General features: G+C 39.8%; 1 protein-coding gene across 2 annotated transcripts; it reads left to right on the forward strand.

Annotated features, from left to right (window-relative positions):
* Positions 1 to 20,278: 20,278 nt before the first annotated feature.
* LOC144997354 (glycosyltransferase BC10-like) lies at positions 20,279 to 24,516 on the forward strand. Of its 2 annotated transcripts, XM_078957242.1 has the most exons (12): positions 20,279 to 20,504; positions 21,269 to 21,315; positions 21,397 to 21,771; positions 22,188 to 22,286; positions 22,609 to 22,709; positions 22,801 to 22,872; positions 23,069 to 23,159; positions 23,269 to 23,349; positions 23,521 to 23,580; positions 23,665 to 23,787; positions 24,052 to 24,090; positions 24,230 to 24,516. In XM_078957242.1, exons 3-12 carry the CDS (start codon positions 21,421 to 21,423, stop codon positions 24,356 to 24,358), a joined length of 1,146 nt encoding a protein of 381 aa, XP_078813368.1. In that variant the 5' UTR covers positions 20,279 to 20,504; positions 21,269 to 21,315; positions 21,397 to 21,420; the 3' UTR covers positions 24,359 to 24,516. The 2 variants fall into 2 exon arrangements, with proteins under 2 accessions (XP_078813368.1, XP_078813367.1); XM_078957241.1 differs by having other exon boundaries at positions 21,269 to 21,771.
* Positions 24,517 to 24,570: the final 54 nt, after the last annotated feature.

The raw sequence follows: 24,570 nt of genomic DNA on the forward strand, positions 1-24,570 counted from the left end.
TTATAAAAGACATAAGAAATATTTGGAAAGATATTTATAACAAAATTTTACCCAATTATCATTGTGTTCAACTTGTATTCCCCACTTAAAAGCATTTAAAAAAGTTAAAAGATTCATTACGGGGTATGAACTCACTTGATGTGGGTGATTCAAACGAATATGTGCGTAAGGATGAGAAGCTCCACAAATGAAGTCCCAAGACTTAACGATTCCTAAATGACATATATTTGCATATACTGACATAACTATTGTGTTTAGAAGCAACCAAATGCAAGGAAAAACCTCACAGGACTAGGAAACACTTTGACCAACTGTTGCAATCACATTTGATTCACTAAAAGGGAGTGTACGGACACTTTGAGAAGTGTGCGGCCATGGGTGTGCGGCCGTACACTCAGTGTAATGAGTGAACAAAATTGTTTTCTAAAGGTAGGGAGGCTTGTGGGACGATTTCTCAACAAGTGGTGAAGCCAGAATTGCATTTTGAAGGCCCTTAAAGGGTGTTTTGAGGGGTGTACGGCCACACATGGGTGTGCAGCCGCACACACCATATGATCATGAGTTTTGGGCATTTTCAAGGACTTAAACTAGTGTTCTAAAAAAGATTCAAGCATTTGGAAAGAGTACTTACGATCCGGAGGCTAAAGAAGGCTCAAAATCACCAAGAACGAGTGTGTTTTCTTAGTGTTCTTGGTGAGATTTGAAGATCTAGTCAAAAGATGATTTCCAATGGATGAAATCAAAGGGTGTTACAATGTTATGAGGAATAACAACAAATCAGAACGGAAGAAATCTTACATTCATGAAGATCGGGTGAAAGACTCGATGATAGTAGAGAGAGAAATCGATGTTCTTGGCTTGGAAACTGATCAAATGGCTTGGAAATGGAAGGGTATCAACCTTATGGAGGGGGTGTACGACCACCATGGGTGTACGGCTGCACACACATGTGTGTACAGCCGCACACTCATGTGTACGGCCGTACACTCCCTCAAATGGAGTATAGGGCTTGATTTTGGAGCTAGAAGTGTACGTGACCCAATCTTATACTCGAGGCTTGAATGTACTGAGATTTGAACCTTTGAACGGACTCTAAACAAGGCTAAATGATAGTAGAAATGAGTCTGACACTCAGTTGAGTTGACTGGCTGGGCTTTACAAGGCAAAAAAATTCAGGTTGTCACACTAGCTGCTTGCTAGCGGTTTAATAAAAATTTCGCAGTTAAAAAAAATAATGTGACCTTTCCACATCACTCACGGGCCTTGTATCTTGCCATTACGGCTCATTTATGAACCGGTAAATTTGGATAATGATTATACTTGTATCACGTTTTTAACCCTACGATAATTATTGGCGGCTTACAAACTTTAATTAAAATTAAATCTGAGTTTTAGGTTTAACTGAAATACTATAATCTTTTCCAAAATCAAGTTACTAATTTTAACAATATTTTTTTAAATTAATTTGAAAATAATACCATCATGTATTGTTCACAACATGATATAATACCTCAGGGTAAAAACAGGGTGAATTATCTTACAGCAGTCATGATGTAAATATCACATTTGATAATATTTTACTATAGGAATTTAGTAAATGACAACGAACTTTCTCCTTGTTAGTGAATTAGAAAATTATATGGCTTTTAGTTTATTATAGCACCAAGCGAATACATGCACATTCCGAAAGTTATATTTGTTGTAGGATCCTGTGAGATGATTAGTCGATGCAAAATGATATATCTCGAAGTTAGCCAATTATAAAAATGATGAACACAAAAAAGGGATAATCTAATATTTTACAGAAAGAAAAGGTTATAAATATGACACCTGTAACATCCCAAAAATAATACACGAAAATTTCATTTTTCAATTAATAAAACCAGTGATCCGAAAACATCATCATAAGAATCCAGGTAAAACAAATGTGTCAATCATTACATCATATCATAGTAATTTAAGAAGATACAAAATGAGATGTTGTGTGCTCTGCAATCATCCATAACCCTTCCTTTTGAAAACAGAAGTACCTGAAACATAAATTGAAAACGGTAAGCACAAAGCTTAGTCGATTTCCCCAAAATACCACATAATACACAACCACAGAATATCATGCGATATACATATAGTTACCATGGGCTGACCCCATAGTCTTTACCTAGAATGTTATGGGCTCCCCTATGGTCTAATATCCAAGTGCCATGGACTACCCCTATTGTCTTTACCTGGAATGTCATGGGCTCCCCCCATGGTCTGATATCCAAGTGTCATGGGCTATCCCTATGGTATTTCATACAAGTATCACAAAGACCACTAACATTCCACATAACAAGTAATGGGTCGGCATTGGTTCCTATGACACATTGATATAGTGAGAAGACTCACCTTGGATAGTTGAAACCCACTGATACTTTCTGACTGTAGATCCGCTAATAATCTCGGGATATCAAACATGAATCACATTGAATTAACATTTGGGTTCCAATCCCAAAACCTACAATTCATATATAGCGTAAAAAGACCATTTTATCCTTCACTTAGTTTTGTCCAAGACTAAGGCTCAAACTCACAATCAAAAGGCCAACAAATGAAAATAATCATTCAAATCCCACTTATGGCCTAATTTTCCAAATTAGGCCCAAACCCTTACATGGGCCCTACATTAAAGCCCATTAACTTTTCCCTAATCCAAAACATTTGTTCTCGGATGACCCAACAATGCTCCAAGCAACCCAGCCCAAATCTAAAATGACACCACAAGGCCCAATAAGGCCCAAATCCATTTTAGGCCTAACCCGAGAAGGGCTAATATCCTAAAAGTCTCAAAGCAACCAATGGTCGACCCTAGTCAAACTTTTAGTCAATGGTCCATAGCCAACAAGTCAACAAAGCAAGAAAAACTCATCTGATTGAGTACATCTGGCGTACTCAGTGAGTACGCTTGGTGTATGCCAAAGAAACTCAATATGCACTGTGTACGAGGAGGTATGCCCCGCGTACTGACCTTGCCCACAACGAACCAAAACATGCCTTAATCCATAAAGTTTATAACTTTGAGGTTTTACATGGCTCAATGGGGCTCTAGAGCTCAAAAAACCTATTGAGGGGTCTTAACACATGCATGAGTCCAAATAAACCATAAAGATCATATTTTTATGTCTTTGAGACACCTAAATGTCTAGATCTACAAGATCAAGCCTTTGAAACAACCTTAGCTCGCAAGGACCATCAAAAGAGGCTAAAATAACCATAAACAATCCCAAATGAAGATGTATGAAATGAGAAGAAAAGATAAAAGCTTTTTACCTTCAATCGATTGCCAAATATGAGAAACTTCTGGATGTACACGCTCCTTTCTAAGAGATGATTCTTCAACAATCTCCAAAGCCTTCAAAGTGCACAAGAATACTCCAAGATTCTTCACAATAGCTTAAAAGGTCCAAGATAAAGGCTAAGGGTCGACTATTAGGGTTTAGGAGGCTTAGATGCTGATAAAGGACAAGGCTCATGAAGAAAATGAGGTTTAAATAGGTCAAGGACCAAAAATTAGGGTTTCATGGCTGAAGGCGTCACACCCCAAGCCTTTTCCCGTTAACGTTAGTCAAGTTCTGTTAAATAAATTTTGGATTTTTTTAGTTCCGTCAAATTCTTATGGTTTGGAAAATCATTTAAGTTTTATAATTGAAATTTTATATATTATTCGAAACCAAAATCGCAAGAAAACCCGAGTTACTTTGAAAATCAGTGAAACCGGCCTGACTGGCATTCACGGTCGTGAACCCGATCACAGTCGTAAACCCGATCATGGCCGTGAACCCATTCACGGTTGGTGGACCCCACCACCGACCATACCCCCCTAGCCTATATATACATCACCCCTACCCTCATTTACACTTTTCTAATCGCGAACACACTTCCTCTCTCTAATAACCCCCACCCGAAAACTAGAGATTTTTCAAGTTTTCTCTTCATCTAACACTCCATTCATATCAAAACACGTTTGGGAGCATCTAACACCAACCTTTTAGTTGATTCAAACATGGTTGTTCTTGATTTCACAATCGTACACCCTTAAAGTCTTCAAACCTTCAAGGTCCGCAAACCGTTCACGGCCGTAAACCCTTCAAGGGTTGTTCAAGGAAGAAAACAGTTCACGGCCGTAATCCCCTTCACGGCCGCAAACCCTCCCTGAGTAGTGAACTTGACTGAAGACCTGCTTTCTCCGATTCAATCGAGTTCCGGTAACATTCCTAAATCAAAAGCAAGTGTTCTTCCAACACTATAAATAATGGTTTTGCTAATAAAGTACATTCATTTATTTAATTGTTATTAGGAATCCTGTTAAGTACCGCGTACATTAATCCGAGGGTCTTCATTCCAATTTTGTTGTTCGACACTTTCGCACAACCAACAGTGAGTTCATACCCTCATATTTTCCATGTTTTTCATTGTTTTAGGAGGGGAGGATACAAGTAAAACGCAAGTAATCTTGTGTTTAAGAGTATAATATTGCTTATTATATTTTCTACTAAACATGCTTAGACACGACCACCTTACAAACACAGATTTCAACACGGAAATAAGCTTATAAACTATATTGATTATAATTTATGGAATGAACGTATTACTTTTTCAAGGATACGCATTATTTGCAAAAAGGATTTCATTATATTATTAGTAAATTCGTTGAGAGAACCAAATTATGAGACACGTCTTTTGGGAAGACTACACCTTAGGAACCAGAGTCTCCTGGAGGGAGAGCGTCAGTTTTTGTATAGATATATACGGTACTAACAATCCTGCACCTCGACTATTAGCTACAGTCACCCTGGGGTGACAAACATCATCTATAGTTTACGACGTCTGAAGCACGTCGTATTTTATCGTCCATCAGCATGGTTATGAGAACTCACAGGGCTAAACAACAACTAGTTCACGTAATAATATGCCTAGTTAACAGTCTCTAGGGTTAATAACTATGTGCTTACTTGGTATATGCACAAGAGTGATATGAAATCAACATCCGACATGTAACACTCAATATTTAAGCCAAATTTAAAGTTTTAAAAACACGTCAAATTCATCAAAACATTACAACTTTGTTTTCAAAATACATTTATATCATAGTTTTCCCAAAAACATAACACAATAGGAGGAGCTGTAGGATCAAGCCTTAGCCTTGCCGCGATCCCCTGAGGTACCTGAAACAATAAACTGAAACTGTAAGCCCGAGAGCTTAGTGAGTTACCCCAAAAATACCGATACACATACACTTCACATAGCAATATCAACATTAGCATATCATATCAATCAAAACTATTCAACATCGTGCACTGGGTCCACAGCTTTACAAGCTGGACTACCCCTGGGCCCTCAGTACGAGTCTGGAATGCCTACCGGGCCCTCAGCTCGTATCTGGAATGCTCTCGGGTTTGTTGGCTACTGCACGGAGCAGTAAAACCTCAACCCACCCCACATAACATGTCGACATGTAACAGATAAATGCGCACACAGGTAATCAATCAGTATCACTAGCGGTCCTACAGATCTACCCGACTAGAACATCAAATGGCATGCATTACTAACTCAAACCCTACATAACAATAACTACTAGGATATCAAATCCAATGGGCCAGCTTTGGTGCCTTAGACCCCTTAGTATAGTGAGGATAACTCACCTCGCAACTGTCGTCGGAAATAAGAAAGCTCAACTCCCGGGTCCAACACGAACTTCACCACCAAAAAGTACCACACAACCTTTTTCATAAATCTCCCAATCCCAAAAACCCACAGAATTCAATTCGTCAACCCCTTGGTCCAAGTCAAAGTCCACAGTCAGAGTCAACAGTCCATGTTGACTCGACTCGCCGAGTGCAGGTCTCCGACTCGCCGAGTTCTTCTTGAGTTCGAGAAGTCGTGGAATCCTCGACCTGCTCGCCGAGGTCTCCTTTTCACTCATCGAGTTCATATACGTCCAAGATTTTGGGAGAAACCCTAGCCAACTCGCCGAGTTCAAGGCAATCTTCAACGAACTCGTCGAGTTGTTCATCCAACTCGCTGAGTTTATGGCCATCTTCAACGGAATCACCGAGTCCCTTAATCAACTCGCCGAATCCATGCAGATGATCTTTAAGCCATGGCAAGGCCCCAAATTACAGATCCAAGCTCCTAAGGCATGTTTATTACGTAAAGTTGCAATCTTTAAGTACATGCAAGGCTCTAAAGACCCGAAATGATCAATCTAAGCTCTTTAATGGATTTTTACACCTTGGGAGAGTTTCAACCTTGCATAATCTGGGAACTTTATGGATCTAGAGGTCAAGGGAAGTCCAGATCTGAAGTTATAACTTCAGATCTTAGCTTAAACATGGAGAGTCCTTCATAACACCCATCCAAGGGAGGTTCAAAGTGAAAAGAGCCTAAGGGAATAGCTTATTACCTTCCAGAGAGTGATGTCTGATGCAATCCCTTAGTTTTTTCCTGAGTTCCTGACCTTGCTTGTCCTTTCTTCTTCAAATGCTTCCTTCCAAAGTTACTCCTTCAAGCTGGAATCAGGACGTTACAATTCTCCCCCACTTGAACTAGACTTTGTCCTCGAAGTCTACTGCGGCTAATAGTCCCAGATAATGTTCTCGCATTTCTGCCTCTACCTCCCACGTCCATTCGGATCCCTTCCGATGCACCCATTGTACCTTCACCAAAGGTATTTCCTTGTTCCTTAGTATCTTCACCTTTTTCTCTAGTATGGCCACGGGCCTCTCCACATATTTCAGGCGCTCATCGACCTGAATATCATCCAACGACACCACCGCCTCCTGATCCATAACGCACTTTTGCAGTTGTGAAATGTGGAAAGTGTTGTGTATCCGACTAAGCTCCTCTGGCAGCTCTAACCTGTAACCCACCTTACCAATCCTAGCAGTGATCCTGGATGGTCGGATATACCGGGGACCCAATGTTCCCCTCTTCCTGAAGCGGATCACGCCCTTCCAGGGAGAGACCTTCAAGAGTACCATGTCTCCCACCTGAAATTCCAACTCAGATCGTCATTTTTCGGCATAACTCTTCTATCGACTCTGAGCGGTCTGCAAGCGCTGTCTAACTTGCTGGATCTTTTCGGTAGTCCGCAAAACCACCTCCGTACTACCCATCACCGTGTGTCCAACTTCGCCCCAACAGACCGGGGTGCGACATCTCCGCCCGTACAACAGCTCGAATGGTGGGGCGCCCACACTGGAGTGATGGTTGTTGTCGTAGGCGAACTCCGCAAGCGGTAGGTGGGAGTCCCAACTCCCGCCGAAATCAATGACACATGCCCTCAACATGTCCTCGAGGGTTTAAATAGTCCACTCGCTCTGGCCGTCGGTCTGCGGGTGGAATGCTGTGCTGAAGTGCAATCGCGTGCCTAGCTCCTCGTGAAACTTTTGCCAGAAGCGAGAGGTAAACCTGACATCCCGATCGGAGACAATGGAGACAGGAACCCCATGGCACGACATGATCTACCGAATGTATAATTTGGCCAGTTTCTCGGCCGATGAGCCCTCTCGAATAGCCAAGAAATGGGCACTCTTGGTTAGTCGATCCACGATGACCCATATAGCATCAAATCCCCTTGCCGTCTTTGGCAATTTGGTAATAAAGTCCATCGTGATTTGTTCCCATTTCCACATGGTAATCTCTAGGGGCTGCAATTTCCCATGCGGCCTCTGATGCTCGGCCTTGACCATCCTATAGGTCAAGCATCTCTCAACGTACCAAGCTATTTCCCGCTTCATGCATGGCCACCAGTAACTCAACCTCAAATCTCGATACATCTTGGTGGCCCCCAGGTGAATAGAGAGATGAGACTTATGAGCCTCTTCCATAACCGTCTGCCTAACCCCACCCGTCATCGAGACCCAAACCCGACCACATCGGGTCAATAGTCCCTGACTATCTTTAACGAACTGGGTGGTCTCGCCTTTGATCCTTTCCAGCTTCCAATTTTCCGGGCGGATGCCCTCGACTTGGGCATCTCTGATCAAAACCACCTGCGGAGAATCCACTGATATCCTCATACATACTGTTGGCGTAGGATACCCTGCTGACTTGCAGCTCAAAGCGTCAGCCACTACATTCGCTTTAACGGGATGGTAAAGAATCTCACAATCGTAGTCCTTGACTACGTCCAGCCACCTGCACTGCCTCATGTTCAGGTTTGGCTGATCCATGATATGTCTCAAACTCTTGTGATCCGTGTAAATGGTACAATGGACCCCGTATAGGTAGTGTCTCCATATCTTGAGAGCAAACACCACCGCCCCCAACTCCAAGTCATGCGTAGGGTATCTCGTCTCATGCGGCTTTAGTTGTCGCGATGCGTAAGCTATCACTCGTCTTCTTTTCATGAGGACCGCCCCTAAACCTTTGATGGATGCATCACAGAACACCACAAAATCCTCAACTCCCTCCGGGAGTGTCAACATTGGTGCCTCGCATAATTTCTGACAGAGGGTCTCAAGCGCCCTTTGATGCTCGGGGCCCCACCGGAAATCTACTCCTTTCCTAGTCAGACGAGTGAGTGGCACTGAAATCTTGGAGAAATCCCGTATAAACCTCCGGTAGTACCCTGCCAAACCCAGAAAGCTCCTAATATCCGAGGGAGATTTCGGAACCTCCCACTGCCTAACCGCCTCGATCTTGGTCGGATCGACCAAAATCCCCTCCTAGTTAACGAGATGTCCAAGGAACTGGACCTCCCGTAGCCAAAACTCACACTTCGAGAACTTGGCGTGCAGCCGTTCCCGTCTCAGAGCTCCCAACAGCTCCCACAGATGCTCCGCATGCTGCTCTCGGATCTTGGAATACACCAAAATATCATTTATAAGTACTATGACCGAGCGATCAAGCATCGGTCTACAGACTCGATTCATCAAGTTCATGAACACCGCTGGCATGTTGGTGAGCCCGAACGGCATCACCACGAACTCATAATGCCCATAACGAGTTCGAAACGCGGTCTTCTCCACGTCCTCCTCTCTAACCCTGACCTGATGATACCCAGACCTCAAGTCTATCTTAGAAAACCAAGACGCACCCTGTAATTGGTCGAAGAGATCATCTATCCTCGGGAGCGGGTAACGGTTCTTCACCATCAACTTGATCAACTCCCGGTAGTCGATACACATCCGGTGTGAACCATCCTTTTTCTGGACGAAAAGTATCGGTGCTCCCCATGGAGAACTACTAGGCCGAATGAACTGCTTGCCTAGCAGTTCCTGCAGCTGCGATGACAGCTCCTGCATCTCTGGCGGTGCCAACCGGTACGGCGCCTTAGCAATAGGGCGGCACCTAGCACCAGGTCAATCCTGAACTCAACCTGCCTTTCCGGAGATATCCCTGGTAGTTCCTCCAGGAATACATCTGCAAATTCCCTGACCACCGGCACGTCGAAAACCGAAATCTAGTCCCTGGCTCGCGTATCTACCACATACGCTAGATAACCTGTACACGCGTGCTGAAGGTACTGTCGTGCCCTGGCAGCTGAACAAAACCCTGATCCTACTCTAGTTCCCTCGCCATAAATAATCAATTCTCCCCCACTTGGCGTTCGAACTACCACACGCTGCCCCTCACAGTCGATCATGGCACCGAATCGACTGAGCCAATCCATGCCTACAATCACGCATACCTCCCCCATGGGAATCGGAATCAAATCTATCAGAAAAGACACCCCGAAAATTTCCAAGTCACACCCTCGATAAACTGAAGAAGCAGAAACCCCGTGTTCGTTGGCGATAAACACTCACAACGGATACTCTAACTCGCCCACTGGTGCACTGAACCCTCTACTAAATGTCTAAGATACGAAAGACCGACTCGCCCCTGAGTCAAATAAAACCAAAGCAGGCAAGGAGTTCACTAAAAACGTACCTAACCATAGGTGCCACAGATAAGAATGCAACAGATATAAAAATAACCAGATAAGGATAGAAACATACCAGCAACCACATCTGGTGCTGCTCTGGCCTCCTCCATTGTAAGCTGGAAGGCACGACCCTGAGCCTTTGGAGGCTCAGTCCTGACTGGTCTCCCATCCGTGATCCTCAAAGTAGCCGGCGCTGGATCCTGCGTCGGCTTGGCGGCGAGTAACGGGCAGTTGGCCTTCAAATGGCCAACCTGATCACAATGGTAACATAACCTCAGACTCTGAACTGGAGCGGCCTGGCGACAGTCCCTCGCGTAATGCCCCTCCCTTCCATACTTGTGGCATCCACTACCAGCTCGACACACACCAGAATGACCCTTGCCACACTTCCCACATGTGCGGCTCTGCTAACCCCCAGTCCTAGTATCAGCGGTCTTAGGCCGCTTCGGCGCCGGCTGAGAATGTGTCGGGGCCTGCCGCTGTTCTCTCAACTGTTGCTCAATCTCCAACTCATGCCGTCTGGCGGCCTCCTGCAACTCTAGAAGAGTATCACATCGCTGGGTAGACACAAACTAACGGATATCCGTCTTGAGCATACTCAAATAACGAGTCATCTGAGCCTTCTCTGAAGCAAACTCCGGGCAAAACATCGCCCTCTCGGTGAACATCTGGGTGATCTCCATCACCGACTCCCCATCCTGTCTCAAACTCAAAAACTCTTGTGACAATCGCTCCCGTTCAACCCGTGGAATGTAACGGGCATGGAACATATCCCTGAACTATTCCCAAGTAACAGCAGCTCTCTGATCATTAGAGAATGACCCAGTCGCAAGTCTCCACCAGTCCTTGTCCGCCGACCTAAGCAGGTTCAGAGCACACCTGACCTTCTGGTCAGCAGGACACGAGCAGGTGAAGAAACACCCCTCCACATATGAAATCCACCTCATAGCCTTGATGGGATCCTGCATCCCATCATAAGTAAGGGGCTTCGTGTTATCGAAGTCCCTTTACTGGAAACCCCTACCAACTCCTCCCCCCCCCCCCCCCCGCGGTCACTGATACAGCTGATGCAGCTGCTGCGGCGGCTGTCTCTGCAAGGGCTGCATAGCGCTTATCAAAATACTCCACCATGGCGGTCTTAATTGACTCGAACATCTCCGGTAACTGAGCCCAAAATGCAGCAGCAACCTCATCATGTAGGATTTCCCGAATCCTGGCATCCAACTCCTCTGTACCCATCTGCACCACTGGCTCAGGTGCTATCGGCCCCTCCTGACCTCCGTCCCCTGATCCTGATCCCAAACTGGATCCAACCACGAAGCGTCTCGTCATCACCATTCTGAAACATAGCACAAGATATTAGATAATTCATATAAATATTTGGGAGCCAACTCCCTACTAACCCTAGGGATTGCGACTTACTTGGCACGCGTATAGGTTCGGTGCTTTTAGTAGCATGGGCCCTTACTACCTTCCACACTTACCCATATTCGTCCCAAGTATCCCCACAACGCTAACAATATGCACAATAAGGCGATCGCTCAACCCTCACTCCTAGAGGAGTGCTAAATATCTCATAACTGACCTCTCGGTCTCACTCAATCCCTCTTACTCGTGAAACTTCCACCAACCCTGCAGCACTAATGTATGCTAGCCATACATAATGTTGGACCCTATAGACTTTCGAATATCCAATCCTACCCCAAGCTCCCAATCAAACAAGAACAGAACATAAGGCCAAATCAAACATTCTCTAGCTATAAAATCTTAATTAGGTACAACTGTGATGCATACATTAGACAACTATAGTAATGATGTCAATCTCACATAAGGGATCCCTAGGCTATTAGGCATCATATAATCAGGCAATTCTATCATGCGATTTCTGAAGATCCCTAGCCTAGTACTAGCATGATGTTCTAGCATATCACAATATCAAATAACTGTATGGTATTTTGGGATCTACTTACTAGCTACGGCTGATCGTACACCCTGCATCCTCCTTTACTTATTTTGAAAACCATTTAAAACCATTTTGAAATCTTTCCTCGATTTGAGACTGGATTCACACGAATATTCCTCCAATTCACTCAAACCAAGGCTCTGATACCAACTTGTAACACTCAATATTTAAGCCAAATTTAAATTTTAAAAAACACGTCAAATTCATCAAAACATTACAACTTTGTTTTCAAAATACATTTATATCATAGTTTTCCCAAAAACATAACACAATAGGAGGAGCTGTACGATCAAGCCTTAGCCTTGCCGCGATCCCCTGAGGTACCTGAAACAATAAACTGAAATTGTAAGCCCGAGAGCTTAGTGAGTTACCCCCAAAATATCGATACACATACAGTTCACATAGCAATATCAACATTAGCATATCATATCAATCAAAATAGAACAACGTGCACTAGGTCCACAGCTTTACAAGCTGCACTACCCCTGGGCCCGCAGTACGAGTTAGGAATGCCTACCAGGCCCTCAGCTCGTATCTAGAATGCCATCGAGCCCTCAGTACGAGTCTGGAATGCCTACCAGGCCCTCAGCTCGTATCTGGAATGCTCTCGGGTTTGTTGGCTACCGCACGGAGCAGTACAACCTCAACCCACCCCACATAACATGTCGACATGTAACAGATAAATGCGCACACAGGTAATCAATCAGTATCACAGGCGGTCCTACAGATCTACCCGACTAGCACATCAACTGGCATGCATTACTAACTCAAACCCTACATAACAATAACTACTAGGATATCAAATCCAATGGGCCAGCCTTGGTGCCTTAGACCCCTTAGTATAGTGAGGATAACTCACCTCGCAACTGTCGTTGGAAATAAGAAAGCTCAACTCTCGGGTCGAACACGAACTTCACCACCTAAAAGTACCACACAACCTTTTTCATAAATCTCCCAATCCCAAAAACCCACAGAATTCAATTCGTCAACCCCTTGGTCCAAGTCAAAGTCCACAGTCAGAGTCAACAGTCCATGTTGACTCGACTCGCCGAGTGCAGGTCTCCGACTCGCCGAGTTCTTCTTGAGTTCGAGAAGTCGTGGAATCCTCGACCTGCTCGCCGAGGTCTCCTTTTCACTTATCGAGTTCATATACGGCCAAGATTTTGGGAGAAACCCTAGCCAACTCGCCGAGTTTTCTAACACTCACCGAGTTCAAGTCAACGAACTCACCGAGTTGTTCATCAAACTCGCTGAGTTTATGGCCATCTTCAACGGACTCACCAAGTCCCTTAATCAACTCGCCAAGTCTATGCAGATCTTAATCCATGCAGATGCTCCTTAAGCCATGGCAAGGCCCCAAATTACAGATCCAAGCTCCTAAGGCACGTTTATTACGTAAAGTTGCAATCTTTACGTACATGCAAGGCTCTAAAGACCCGAAATTATCAATCTAAGCTCTTTAATGGAGTTTTACACCTTGGGAGAGTTTCAACCTTGCACAATCTAGGAACTTTATGGATCTAGAGGTCAAGGGAAGTCCAGATCTGAAGTTATAACTTCAGATCTTAGCTTAAACATGGAGATTCCTTCATAACACCCATCCAAGGGAGGTTCAAAGTGAAAAGAGCCAAAGGGAATAGCTTATTACCTTCCAGAGAGTGATGTCTTATGCAATCCCTTAGTTTTTTCCCGAGTTCCTGGCCTTGCTTGTCCTTTCTTCTGCAAATGCTTCCTACCAAAGTTACTCCTTCAAGCTAGAATCGGGACGTTACACGACATGCAGTGGGATGTGTGACTCCTGCCTCATTCCCTGTTCCTTATTTGGTTGTGGGCTTAGGGCGGAATTACCCAATCGACTGTCTGTTCGATCTAAATTTCTATAAGTCGTATATACCAAGCGATCACAAGATAGTATTAACGTCACCTCCGGATTATAGATCAAACACGTTTTTGACTAGTTTTATTCAGTAATAAAGCTACATTTTACAACTTAAGTATGGGATTATACTTGTACTTTTCATTTTTGTAACATTTAAGACAACAACTCACTTTTATGGAAAATATAGGATTTTCCAGGGCAAACATTGGTGTTTTACAAACAAAAGAGTTTACCATTCAACTAACAAGCACTCATTGTTAATTCTATAATCCTCCAGTTTAGACACCAAGGTTATATATGAAGAATATCTGATACGCAGTGGAATGTGTGGCTTCCGCCTCATTTTCTGTTCGTTGTTTGGTTGTGGGCTTGGGGCAGATCCATACAGTTAACTGTCCGCTCGATTTTGGTTCACATATAACTTGTATAAACTCAGAGGATCCTAGGAGTAACTCCTTTCAACACAAATAATATTAGGAAAATATAGGATTTTCTTAAGGAACTAATTCAGATAATTTTGTAAGTAGCTGGTCAATACAACAGGGGTCATATAAATAAGGATCCAACAGCCAGTGGAATGTGTAGCCTCCGCCTCCTTTCCTGTTCCTCGTTTGGTTGTGGGCTTGAGGCAGAACCACACAATCGATTGTTTGTTCGATCTGGATTTGTGTGTGATTTGTATACACTAAGCACTCGTAGAAGGAACTGGTATGAATCATTTTACTTATCATTCATCACATCAGAAAATATTGGATTTTCTGGAGAAATATAGCATGTTTCCAAGGAATAAATAACCTGTTTTCTAAAATAAAATGCTTATGAACTCACCAGCTTTTGTGCTGATACTCTTTCAAAACCTACTTGTATTCTTAGGACTCTAGTAGACAGGTACACGCGCCATATTCTAGAAGACGGATCATGTTAGCTTCGAGTCTTGTTTTGTTATTTACTTTTGAAGTTGGTTTTATATGTAGTAAATATAATGTAAACATTATGATATTAATACAATGGTTGTTGTTGCTTTGGTACTATTATACAATTGTTGTGATACTCGAACATGAAGTCCTCCGCCCCCGAGCGTTTCCGTTGTTCCGGTTTGGACTCGGCGAGTTTGTTGAAGATTGCCTAGGACTTGGCGAGTCTGTTCTTGGACTCGACGAGTCTGGTCGCAGAACCCAACCTCCTTTGGTTAAAGCCTTGAATTAAGCGATTCGGTTGGCGACTCAGTGAGTTGGACAGGGTGGGACTCATAGATCGTTGGACTCGGCGAGTCTTGGGGCAACTCGACGAGTTAAGTTGTGTAGTGAGAGTTTTCTGGGTATGGGAACTCGGCGAGTCGACGGGGTGACTCGGAGAGTAGAGTCAACCAGGAAGGTTGAATTTGACTGAGGACTTTGACTTTGACCAGGAGTTGCCAGTTTGACTTCCAAGGGTATTGTGGTAATTCTGGTATTTATGGAATTGGTTCTTTGATAGTGCTTTGAGGTGAAGTTCGTGTCGGTGGTCGGAGCAGCTTGGTCTTATCTCTTCAGTCGGCAATTGCAGGTGAGTTATTCTCACTATACTAAAGGGTCTAAGGCACCAAGGCCGACCCATTGGATTTGATATCCTAGTAGTTATTGATATGTTGAGTTGAGTCAGTATTGTATGCCAGTTGATATGCTAGTAGGGTAGATCTGTAGGACTGCCTGTGATACTGTATGATTATCTGTATATGCATTAGTCATGATACATCTCGACATGTTATGTGGGATGGGTTGAGGTTCTACTGCTCCGTGCAGTATCCAACAGACCCTAGGGTATTCCAGATATGAGTTGAGGGTCCGGTAGGCATTCCAGACTCATACTGAGGACTCGGGAGCATTCTAGATACGAGCTGAGGGCCCAGTAGGCATTACAGACTCGTACTGAGGGCTCGATGGCATTCCAGATACGAGTTGAGGGCCTAGTAGGCATTCCAGACTCGTACTGAAGGCCTAAGGGGTAGTCCAGCTTGAAAAGTTGTGGACGTAGTGCATGATGTTCTGTTTTTGGTTGTTATGATATGTTATTTGTTCATGTGTTATTGGACTGTATGTGGATCGGTATTTTGGGGGTATCTCACTAAGTTTGCGGGCTTACAGTTTCAGTTTATTGTTTCAAGTACATCAGGGGATCGCGGCAAGGCAAAGGTGTGATCGTACAGCTCCTCCTATTATGTTTATGTTTCTGGGAAAAACTCTGATAATTAATATTTTGAAAACAAAGTTGTAATGTTTTGATGAACTTGACATGTTTTATAAAGTTTAAATTGGTTTGAAATTTTTGGATGTTGCAGTTGAAATATCTCTAAAACTCTAAAGTGTATGTGATCTCTAAACATAGACAATGAAATATCTATAGTTAAGGTCTTCTAAGCACCGAGACTTATACTTCTTTATCGATGAAGAGTGAGATCCAAATTCATAAAGCTAATTATTAAACCAATATGGTCAAGTTTTTCCTCGTAAACTCTATATTTCTTCAAATAGGTTTATAGGAAATCTAGTGTTTTCGGATCGCGATGTGCAGCTCTAGCTCTAGTAGGAAGGGTTAAAATGTTTGTTTGACAAGTGTTTGAAAATGTGGAAAATGAAATTTAGATAATAAGCTTGAAGTTGTATAATTGATTTTTCTTAGAAAAAAGAAAATATGTAGTTAAAATAAAAACTATTACTGTAAGCACAAAAACTCAATGAACCGTGTGATAAATGGTCTTTGATCATGAACTACTAACAAATTCTAGCGAAGTAAAATGGCTACAAACAAGATAGACATCATATATATATATATATATATATATATATATATATATATATATATATATATATATATATATATATATATATATATATATATATATATATGACTTTTTTTCTGAAAAAAACAAGCTTAAAATGGTGTATTTAATTATTGGAAATGACGAAAATTAAGTTTAATAACGAGGGAATTGTGATACTTGAGTTTCAGAATATGTGAAATATGTGTCGAGAGTTGGTTGTTGTTGCTAGGGATGAGCAAAGGAACCGACCCGACTGGAACCAACCCGAACCAGAACCGGCCGATGAAACGAACTGGACCGCCGGTTCTACCGGTTCCGGTTCCTACCGGTTCTTGTCGTGTTTTCAAATGTTGGAACCGCTCTTTGAGAAATAGCAAAATACAATTTCGGTTTTTGTCGGTTCCTACCGGTTTCCGGTTCCAAAAATCCACAAAAATATCGTCTCGGTCCTGGTCCGACCGGTTCCATCGGAATATGGTTTCGATATCGATTCCGACCAGTTTCCCGGTCCATATGCTCATCCCTAGGTGTTGTGCATTTGTTGTCCAAATTTTTCATAACAAGACCTTTTTATCATGGATTGAATCCATTTTGATTGTGAAATATTGTGAGGAGGAATGTTGTCAAATATGGTATGGTAAAATGAATAAAATTAATATGTATTTATAAGGTTAATCTAATATATATATATATATATATATATATATATATATATATATATATATATATATATATATATATATATATATATATATATATATAGTCATTGGGAGAATCTAGTCTTTGAATAATGGCCATGAGGGAGAAACAGTTCAAGAGAAACAATCCAAAAAAATGTCTTTCTTGTTGAACCCGGTGAGTATGGGTGACAATCGGATCTTATTTGAGTTGACGGGTCATAAAAATAACACACGGACATGACTAATATAAATATTGATATCGTCCTGCTCAATCATAACCCAAATTAGCCACAAACATATCAACACATTTAATTATACAAGTTTGTGGATCAATTTCAAGTTCATGGATTATTGAAAAAAAAAATTAATATCCTATATTTATTTATTAGTCTTTAATCTCTCATTTATTTAATAAATATTTTCTTTACTTTTGTAAATCTAATAAAATAAAACATGTTTATATAGGTCCACTTGTGAAATTAATTGCAAGCTCGAACATAACTTGTATAGTAAATTGGTTGATAGTCAGAAAAAATCAAATGAGTGTTGTTTGGTTCGCAGAATGTTGCTGAAGGAATTTGAATTGGAATTAGAAAATGAATCTGTTAGGAATTTGAATCCAATTCCATATGCTGTTTGGTTGGTAGGAAATGGAATTGGAATTAATTTTAGAATCTGTTTGGTTCACAAAAAATGGAATTGGAGTTAATGTAAAATGACATAATTACTCTTTTTGCCTGTTTTGCTTAATTTTACCTTGTTTTTTTAACTTATATGTAAAAATACATTATGAAAATTATAAAAATAGTAGAATTTCAGCGGTGGTGGCGGCGACAGTGGCCGGTGGCGGTGATGGTGGCTGCGACGGTGGTGGTGATGGTGGTGGTGGCATTGATTGTGGTAGCAAAAGTAGTGGTGATGGTGGCAGTGTTAGCTGGTGGTGACAGTAACGACAGTGATGGTGCTGGTGGTAACGGTGGCGGCCGGTGGTGGTAGCGGCGATGGCGGTGGTGTTGGTAGTGGTGGTGGTTGTGTTATTAGTTGTGGTGGTGGTGGTGGCGGCGGTGGTGGTGGGTGATGACATTGGTAGTGGCAGGTAATGGTCATGGTGGTGGTGGCGGTAATAGTGACGGTGGTGGTAGGTGGTGGTCGTTGGCGGCAGCAACGGTGCTAACAACGTTGATGGTAGTTGGTGGTGGCGTCGCAAGCATTGGCGGTGGGTAGTGGCGGCGATGGTGGTAGTCATGGCAGTAGTAGTGGTGGTCGGTGGCAGATGCGGCGGTGGCGATAATTGCAACAGTGGTAGTGGTTGTGGCAGCAGCGGTGGTGGTGTTGGTCGGTGGGGCGGCAGCGGTGGTGGTGATGGTGAGGGTGGTGGTAGCAGTAGTGGTAGTGATAGCGGTGGTAGCGGCGATGGTGGTGGTCAGTGATAGTAGTGGTGGGTTTGCTAATAAGTATAAGAGGTGTTTTTATAATCTGTCACTTTCCTTGAGTGTTTTCCATCCAACTTTGGAAGGAATTCACTTTCCTCCATATGATGGAAAGTTTATTTCATTTAGGAATCTTTTTCCCTCCTCTAAGTCGAACCAAACGCATGATTCGAGGGAATTGGAATCATTTTCCCTCGAATTCCATTCCTTCCCTGCCAACCAAAGTCATTCCAAACATATTTTGAACTTAGGACGAAAGAAAAAATTAGCCTTTAAAATAAAAAAAATGTTATCAAGTTTTTTCTAATAACTAAATAATTGAAATAAAATTACTTGTACTATCTTCTAAATATAAACATTTTCATAAGAGTCTTTTAAAAGATGGATTTTGGAGGGTCGCTCTATCGTCCACCCACTGGGACGGATGCAGAGAAATTGAATTGCAGCAGATAATGAAAATGCAGAGAAAAAGAATTAAGTTAGATAAAAGTAATTGATTATAATGTTTGGTAAAACTGAGAATCCACTGGAGAAATGTTTTTAAGAATTTGTATATTAATTTATCACATTACAATTTTGTATTTGTATTATTTTATTTTCCTAATGACTTATTATTAATTATTGCTTACATTTGTCAATTAACGCTTTATATATTATTTAATATAAACAAAAAATATTGATCTTAGAAACAAAACTTCTAGCATTATCTAAGCAATTCGAATTATTAATTATTATTTACAATTGCCAGTTAACACTCTATATATTATTTAATACCAATTCGTATGCAGTATTATCTCTTCAATGCATTAGCAAAATAAGTAGCACAACGTCCTAGTAAGGTTCGAAGTCAGGTTTGAAGTCATGACTTGAAGTGAGGAATCAATTCTCAGTTTTATTTTCTCTAATAGATTATTATTCTCATCTTTTCTAATAAATAAATGTTTTTTTTGCCCTTGTCAATTTATCATAGTTTTGATATTTATCATTTTATGATATTTTTGAAGTAATATTATTCACTTGTCAATTTTTAAAATTAAAATCATATATTTATATATGTAAAGTATTAAATATAATATATATAAAATTAAATTGCAAGTGAATATGTTTCTTTATTTCTTATTTTAAAGTTTTACATAAAAAATATTTACATTTTAATGTTTAATTTTTTTTTTAAATTTACCCGTATAATATATGGGTTTCACACCTAATTTCTTTATTAAAAAAAAAAAAAAAAAAAAAAAAAAAAAAAAAAAAAAAAAAAAGAAGAAGAACTTATAGAATGAAAATAGAAATCAATTTTTTCTCTTTTTCTCAATCTATTAGTGCATTTCTCCTCTTATTTCCCTATAGGCTATACCAAAGATCTCCTTATATTAACATGTTTTGTCGAAAATTTCCCCATGGTAATTATCATAAATAACCCAGAGCTTTTCGGATCAATACCCACCCATTATAGGTTGGACACTTTTATCGGATCCATACCCACCCCTTATAGATTTGACATTTTAAAGTGGAGTAGTTTGAACCAATAGATAGTGGTCCAAATAATGAAAGGTTTGAATGTTATTACTTATTACTACTCGATTACCATTTAATGTTAAAAAATTAAGTATGACCCCTCTCACCCGACTGTTATAAAATTCGCCTGCAGAATTCTTCTTGTTCTTTGGGCTCTGTAAAAACACGAAGCAACCAATCAAAAAACACAATTAATTTTTAACCTTTATCCTGCATCTTCCAATCTCTCACTCATCAAGAGATACCAACGAATCGACTTCATAAAATTACAGATAAACCTTCTTTCCAGATCTTAACGCTCATTTGGGAGATCTTATTTTACTCGAGGTAAATGTTTAAAGAAAGAGCTTGAAGATTGAATTTCCATTACTCACAATCATTTCTTTTTCGTATTATTTCAAGAAAAATCCCCTATAGATTAAATTTCCCTTTTGGGTATTAATCAGATTCAATTCTGCATTGTTCATATGGGTTCACGTGAATTCGTATAAAGATTTGATTTTTTTAGGAGGGATTCGTTCGATGCTTTAAAATGTTGTTACATTCGTTTATATATACATATTTGCATTTATGTTGGCATTTAGGGAACTAAAGCCATGAATGTTTCGTGTTCATATATCCAATGTCTAAATTAGGACTAGAATTTGGTCGTTGACTAAGATGGGTTGATTTTTCATTTCCCTTTTGATTTTGTGCATTGTTTTTCCTGTTTTCTTCATCTTTTATTGTGAATTGTCGGTTGTTTAGAAATCCGTTCCTTGAACAATCTTCGATTTCGATTTTAAGCTTCTTAAAGATGATAAGTTATGTGTGGTTGAATTGATCCAATTGAGATAAACAAGTTTGTGCTTTCTTAATCTATTGCTTAATTCATTTGTTAATCATAGCGAAACGGGTCGATTTATGTTACAATCTTAAATCCTAATGTTTGCAAAATCAAGAATTTTCAATTTATATTAATCGGATGTGCATTTTCAAAGTGATTATTGCAAGTTAAAAAATCGTAATCAAATAATCGATAGCTTAAACCTAGTAAAAACTAAAAAGTTAGCTAATTTTATGTATTATAACTTTTATTTTCTTGTTTGCAGGATTGGATAGTTAAAGGATTGAAATTTCGTGTTGATTTGATCTTAATGTATACTCTATAGTTTTGAGTTTGATGTTCTAAAAAGAGACAATTTCATTGGATATAAACGTGTATTATCTTTAAATGAAGGCAGCTCAGGCATGGCGTATAGGCATGAAAGACACACAAATCTTGCCTTTGCCACGTCATCGTGCTCGATTAAAGAAACCAACTTGGATTATTGTATTGGTTGTGTTTGTTTGTGTTTTCTTGATTTTTGCTTATATTTATCCACTTCAAAATTCGGGTGCGTGTTATATCATTATGTCATCTAGTTGTAACACCTTTTCTAGTTGGCTTCCCCCTCCTGCAAGAGAACTTAGTGATGCTGAGATTGCTTCTCGCGTTTTTATCAAGAATATTTTGAATACGCCCTCAATTGAGTCGAATAATCCCAAGATTGCTTTCATGTTCTTGAGTGTTGGATCATTGCCTTTCGAGAAGTTGTGGGACAAATTCTTTCAGGTATTGATGGCATATACATATGTCATGTGTCTGATACATACAAGTATGTATCATAGGGACAATAATGTACCTGATACATACATATATGTAGTTGTGCATGATATCTAGCATGTATCAGGCACAACTAGACACAGACAATATATCATATTTGACATAATATCTATGTCTGATTAATATTTATTAGGCATATATTATGCCTAATATATATATTAATCAATATATCAATTAGGCAATATGCTTGTGTATTGCATATGCCTGATTAATATGTGTGTGATAGATATTAATCAGGCATAATAATGTACGGTGTATGTGGTATTTATCAAGCATGATGTGCGTGATAAATATAAGGCATATTGGTTTTAAATGTATCATTTTAGATACATTTTACTTAGTGATGTTGTTATTGCATATATTAGGGACATGATGGGAGATTTTCCATCTACATTCATGCATCAAGAGAAAAACCTATCCATTCTAGCCGTTACTTCATCAACCGGGAAATTCGCAGTGGCAAGGTATGTAGATTCGTAATCGGGAAATTTGAATATATTAATTCTTGATGAAGCATTGTATGCATAAATTTAAAGAATATTTGAGAAATTGACGACACACTTAGGAAGATGGAAGGAAAAATAAACGAAGGAAAATTTCTAAAAAGTTAGGACATAATGGAGAAAGACTAATTTCACTGGTTTTATTTATTAAGTCGATCTTTCTGCATTAAGTCAAAAAGAAACGCCTCAACACCCATATCTACCTTATCAATTATCATATTAAGTGATGTCCTCTTTTAGGTCATTAAGTAAAAATGAAACAATATCTTAATCTATTATGTAGGTAGATTGGGGGAAAATTTCGATGGTTGATGCAGAAAAACGACTTTTGGCAAATGCACTAAAAGATCCCGACAATCGTCATTTTGTATTACTATCCGACAGGCAACCATCTCTCTCTCTCTCTCTCTCTCATGCTTCCTAATATCCAATTTTGCTTTAAATTCTTGCTTTTTTTTTTTTTTTTGCATTTCAGTTGTGTACCCTTGCGTGATTTCGACTATGTGTACAATTATCTTATGTACACAAATGTCAGCTTCATTGACAGGTAAAGTACACACCTCTTAAATGTTTCACTACTTTTTTAACTTTTATTTTTCAAAAAAATTATATTTCAAAAAACTCTGTGCTGCCTATTTCTCCAAAAATACTACTGCTTTAAAAGTTAAAACCTTTTTTTTTTTAAATTTCTTTTAAAGGAAAAATATACAACTTAATAGGAATCAATTTTTTGTGTTTTCTAGCTTTGAGGATCCTGGTCCACATGGAAGTGGCCGATACTCGGAACATATGTTGCCTGAAGTTGAAAAGAAATCTTTTCGAAAGGGCGCACAGGTAAAAGCTTTTGAAATTGCATCTTTTTTCAACATCGTAACTCTTAAGCAATTTTCTAAATCTTTTTTTTATGTAATTTCATGCAAATTTTGATGTTAAATTTTTGTAGTGGTTCACGATGAAGCGCCAACATGCAATCATAGTTATGGCCGATAGTCTCTACTACACAAAATTTAGGGATTATTGCAGGGTGAGTATACTTGTACAAATCGTTTAAGGTTTAATTTGTTTAATTGAGCTTTTTTTTTTTTTTTTTTTTTTGAAATGGGAATAATGACATTGACAACAATTATGTTAATCTTCAAACTTCAAAGATCAAGAATCATTTGAGTAATTTGTAGGAATATTTCTTGTATAACAGCCTGGTATGGAAGGGCGCAATTGCTACGCCGATGAACATTACTTACCTACCTTTTTTCATGTGAGAAATTTTTTTTCCCATTTCCTTCACTTAATTGAATTTGGGGGAAGTCTCATAAATTTTTTTTTTTTTTTTAATGTTTAGATTCTCGATCCAAAAGGGATCGCAAACCGGTCGGTAACACACGTTGATTGGTCCGAAGGAAAATGGCATCCAAAATCTTACCGAGAAAAAGACATCTCCCACCAACTAATCAAAAACATTACGGTATAATTAGTTGCACAGAACCAAACTGGTTGCACTGTGTTTGTCTTGCGTTAGATTCAGACTCTAATCGACAAGATAAAAGTTGCAAATTTTGTCCTGATATGAAAGGCGGGACCCACTAGGACTTATTGTCTTGTCTGTGCTAAAAACAAAAGTTGCAGCAACACAAAAGACTAGACTTTTTTCCGATGACATGAATACACTTCTCATTCTTATCATTGAATTTTTGGATTTTGATGCATTTTGGTTGTATTATTCTTGCAGTCGATCACAAAGAGTGTTCATGTTACAAGTGAGGGAAAGGTATATTTTTGAAAGTAGCGTTTCTTTTACTTAATAAGATAAATTGCTATAATAAACAAATACACGAAATGCATTTAGCCTTTTTCCTTATTCTTCTTTAAAGAATCATTGAATATAAATCAAATTGTCAATTATGCAGAAGAAAACTATGATTATGCCTTGTATGTTGAATGGGATCAATCGTCCATGTTACTTATTCGCAAGGAAATTCTTGCCTGAGACACAAGACTCCATGGTAGACCTTTTCACACATCAGACAATGTTTTGAATTTTTGTTACAATTTTTTCCTTTTGTTGTAAATCTTTTTCAAGTGAACTTCATTTTTAGCCAATTATTTAGTGGTAAATTTTCCTTGTATCTATTTTTTGATGTAAACTTCATATTTAAATGGCTGAACTTTTGTAAGTAAGAACAAGTTTCTATTCTTTAAACATGTTTATTAGGAACCAACAAATCTATGTTTCTATGTTTTTGTTTAT

Source organism: Lactuca saligna, chromosome 5, assembly GCF_052625555.1.
Source record: "Lactuca saligna cultivar CGN05327 chromosome 5, ASM5262555v1, whole genome shotgun sequence".
NCBI classification, from domain to species: Eukaryota; Viridiplantae; Streptophyta; class Magnoliopsida; order Asterales; family Asteraceae; genus Lactuca; species Lactuca saligna.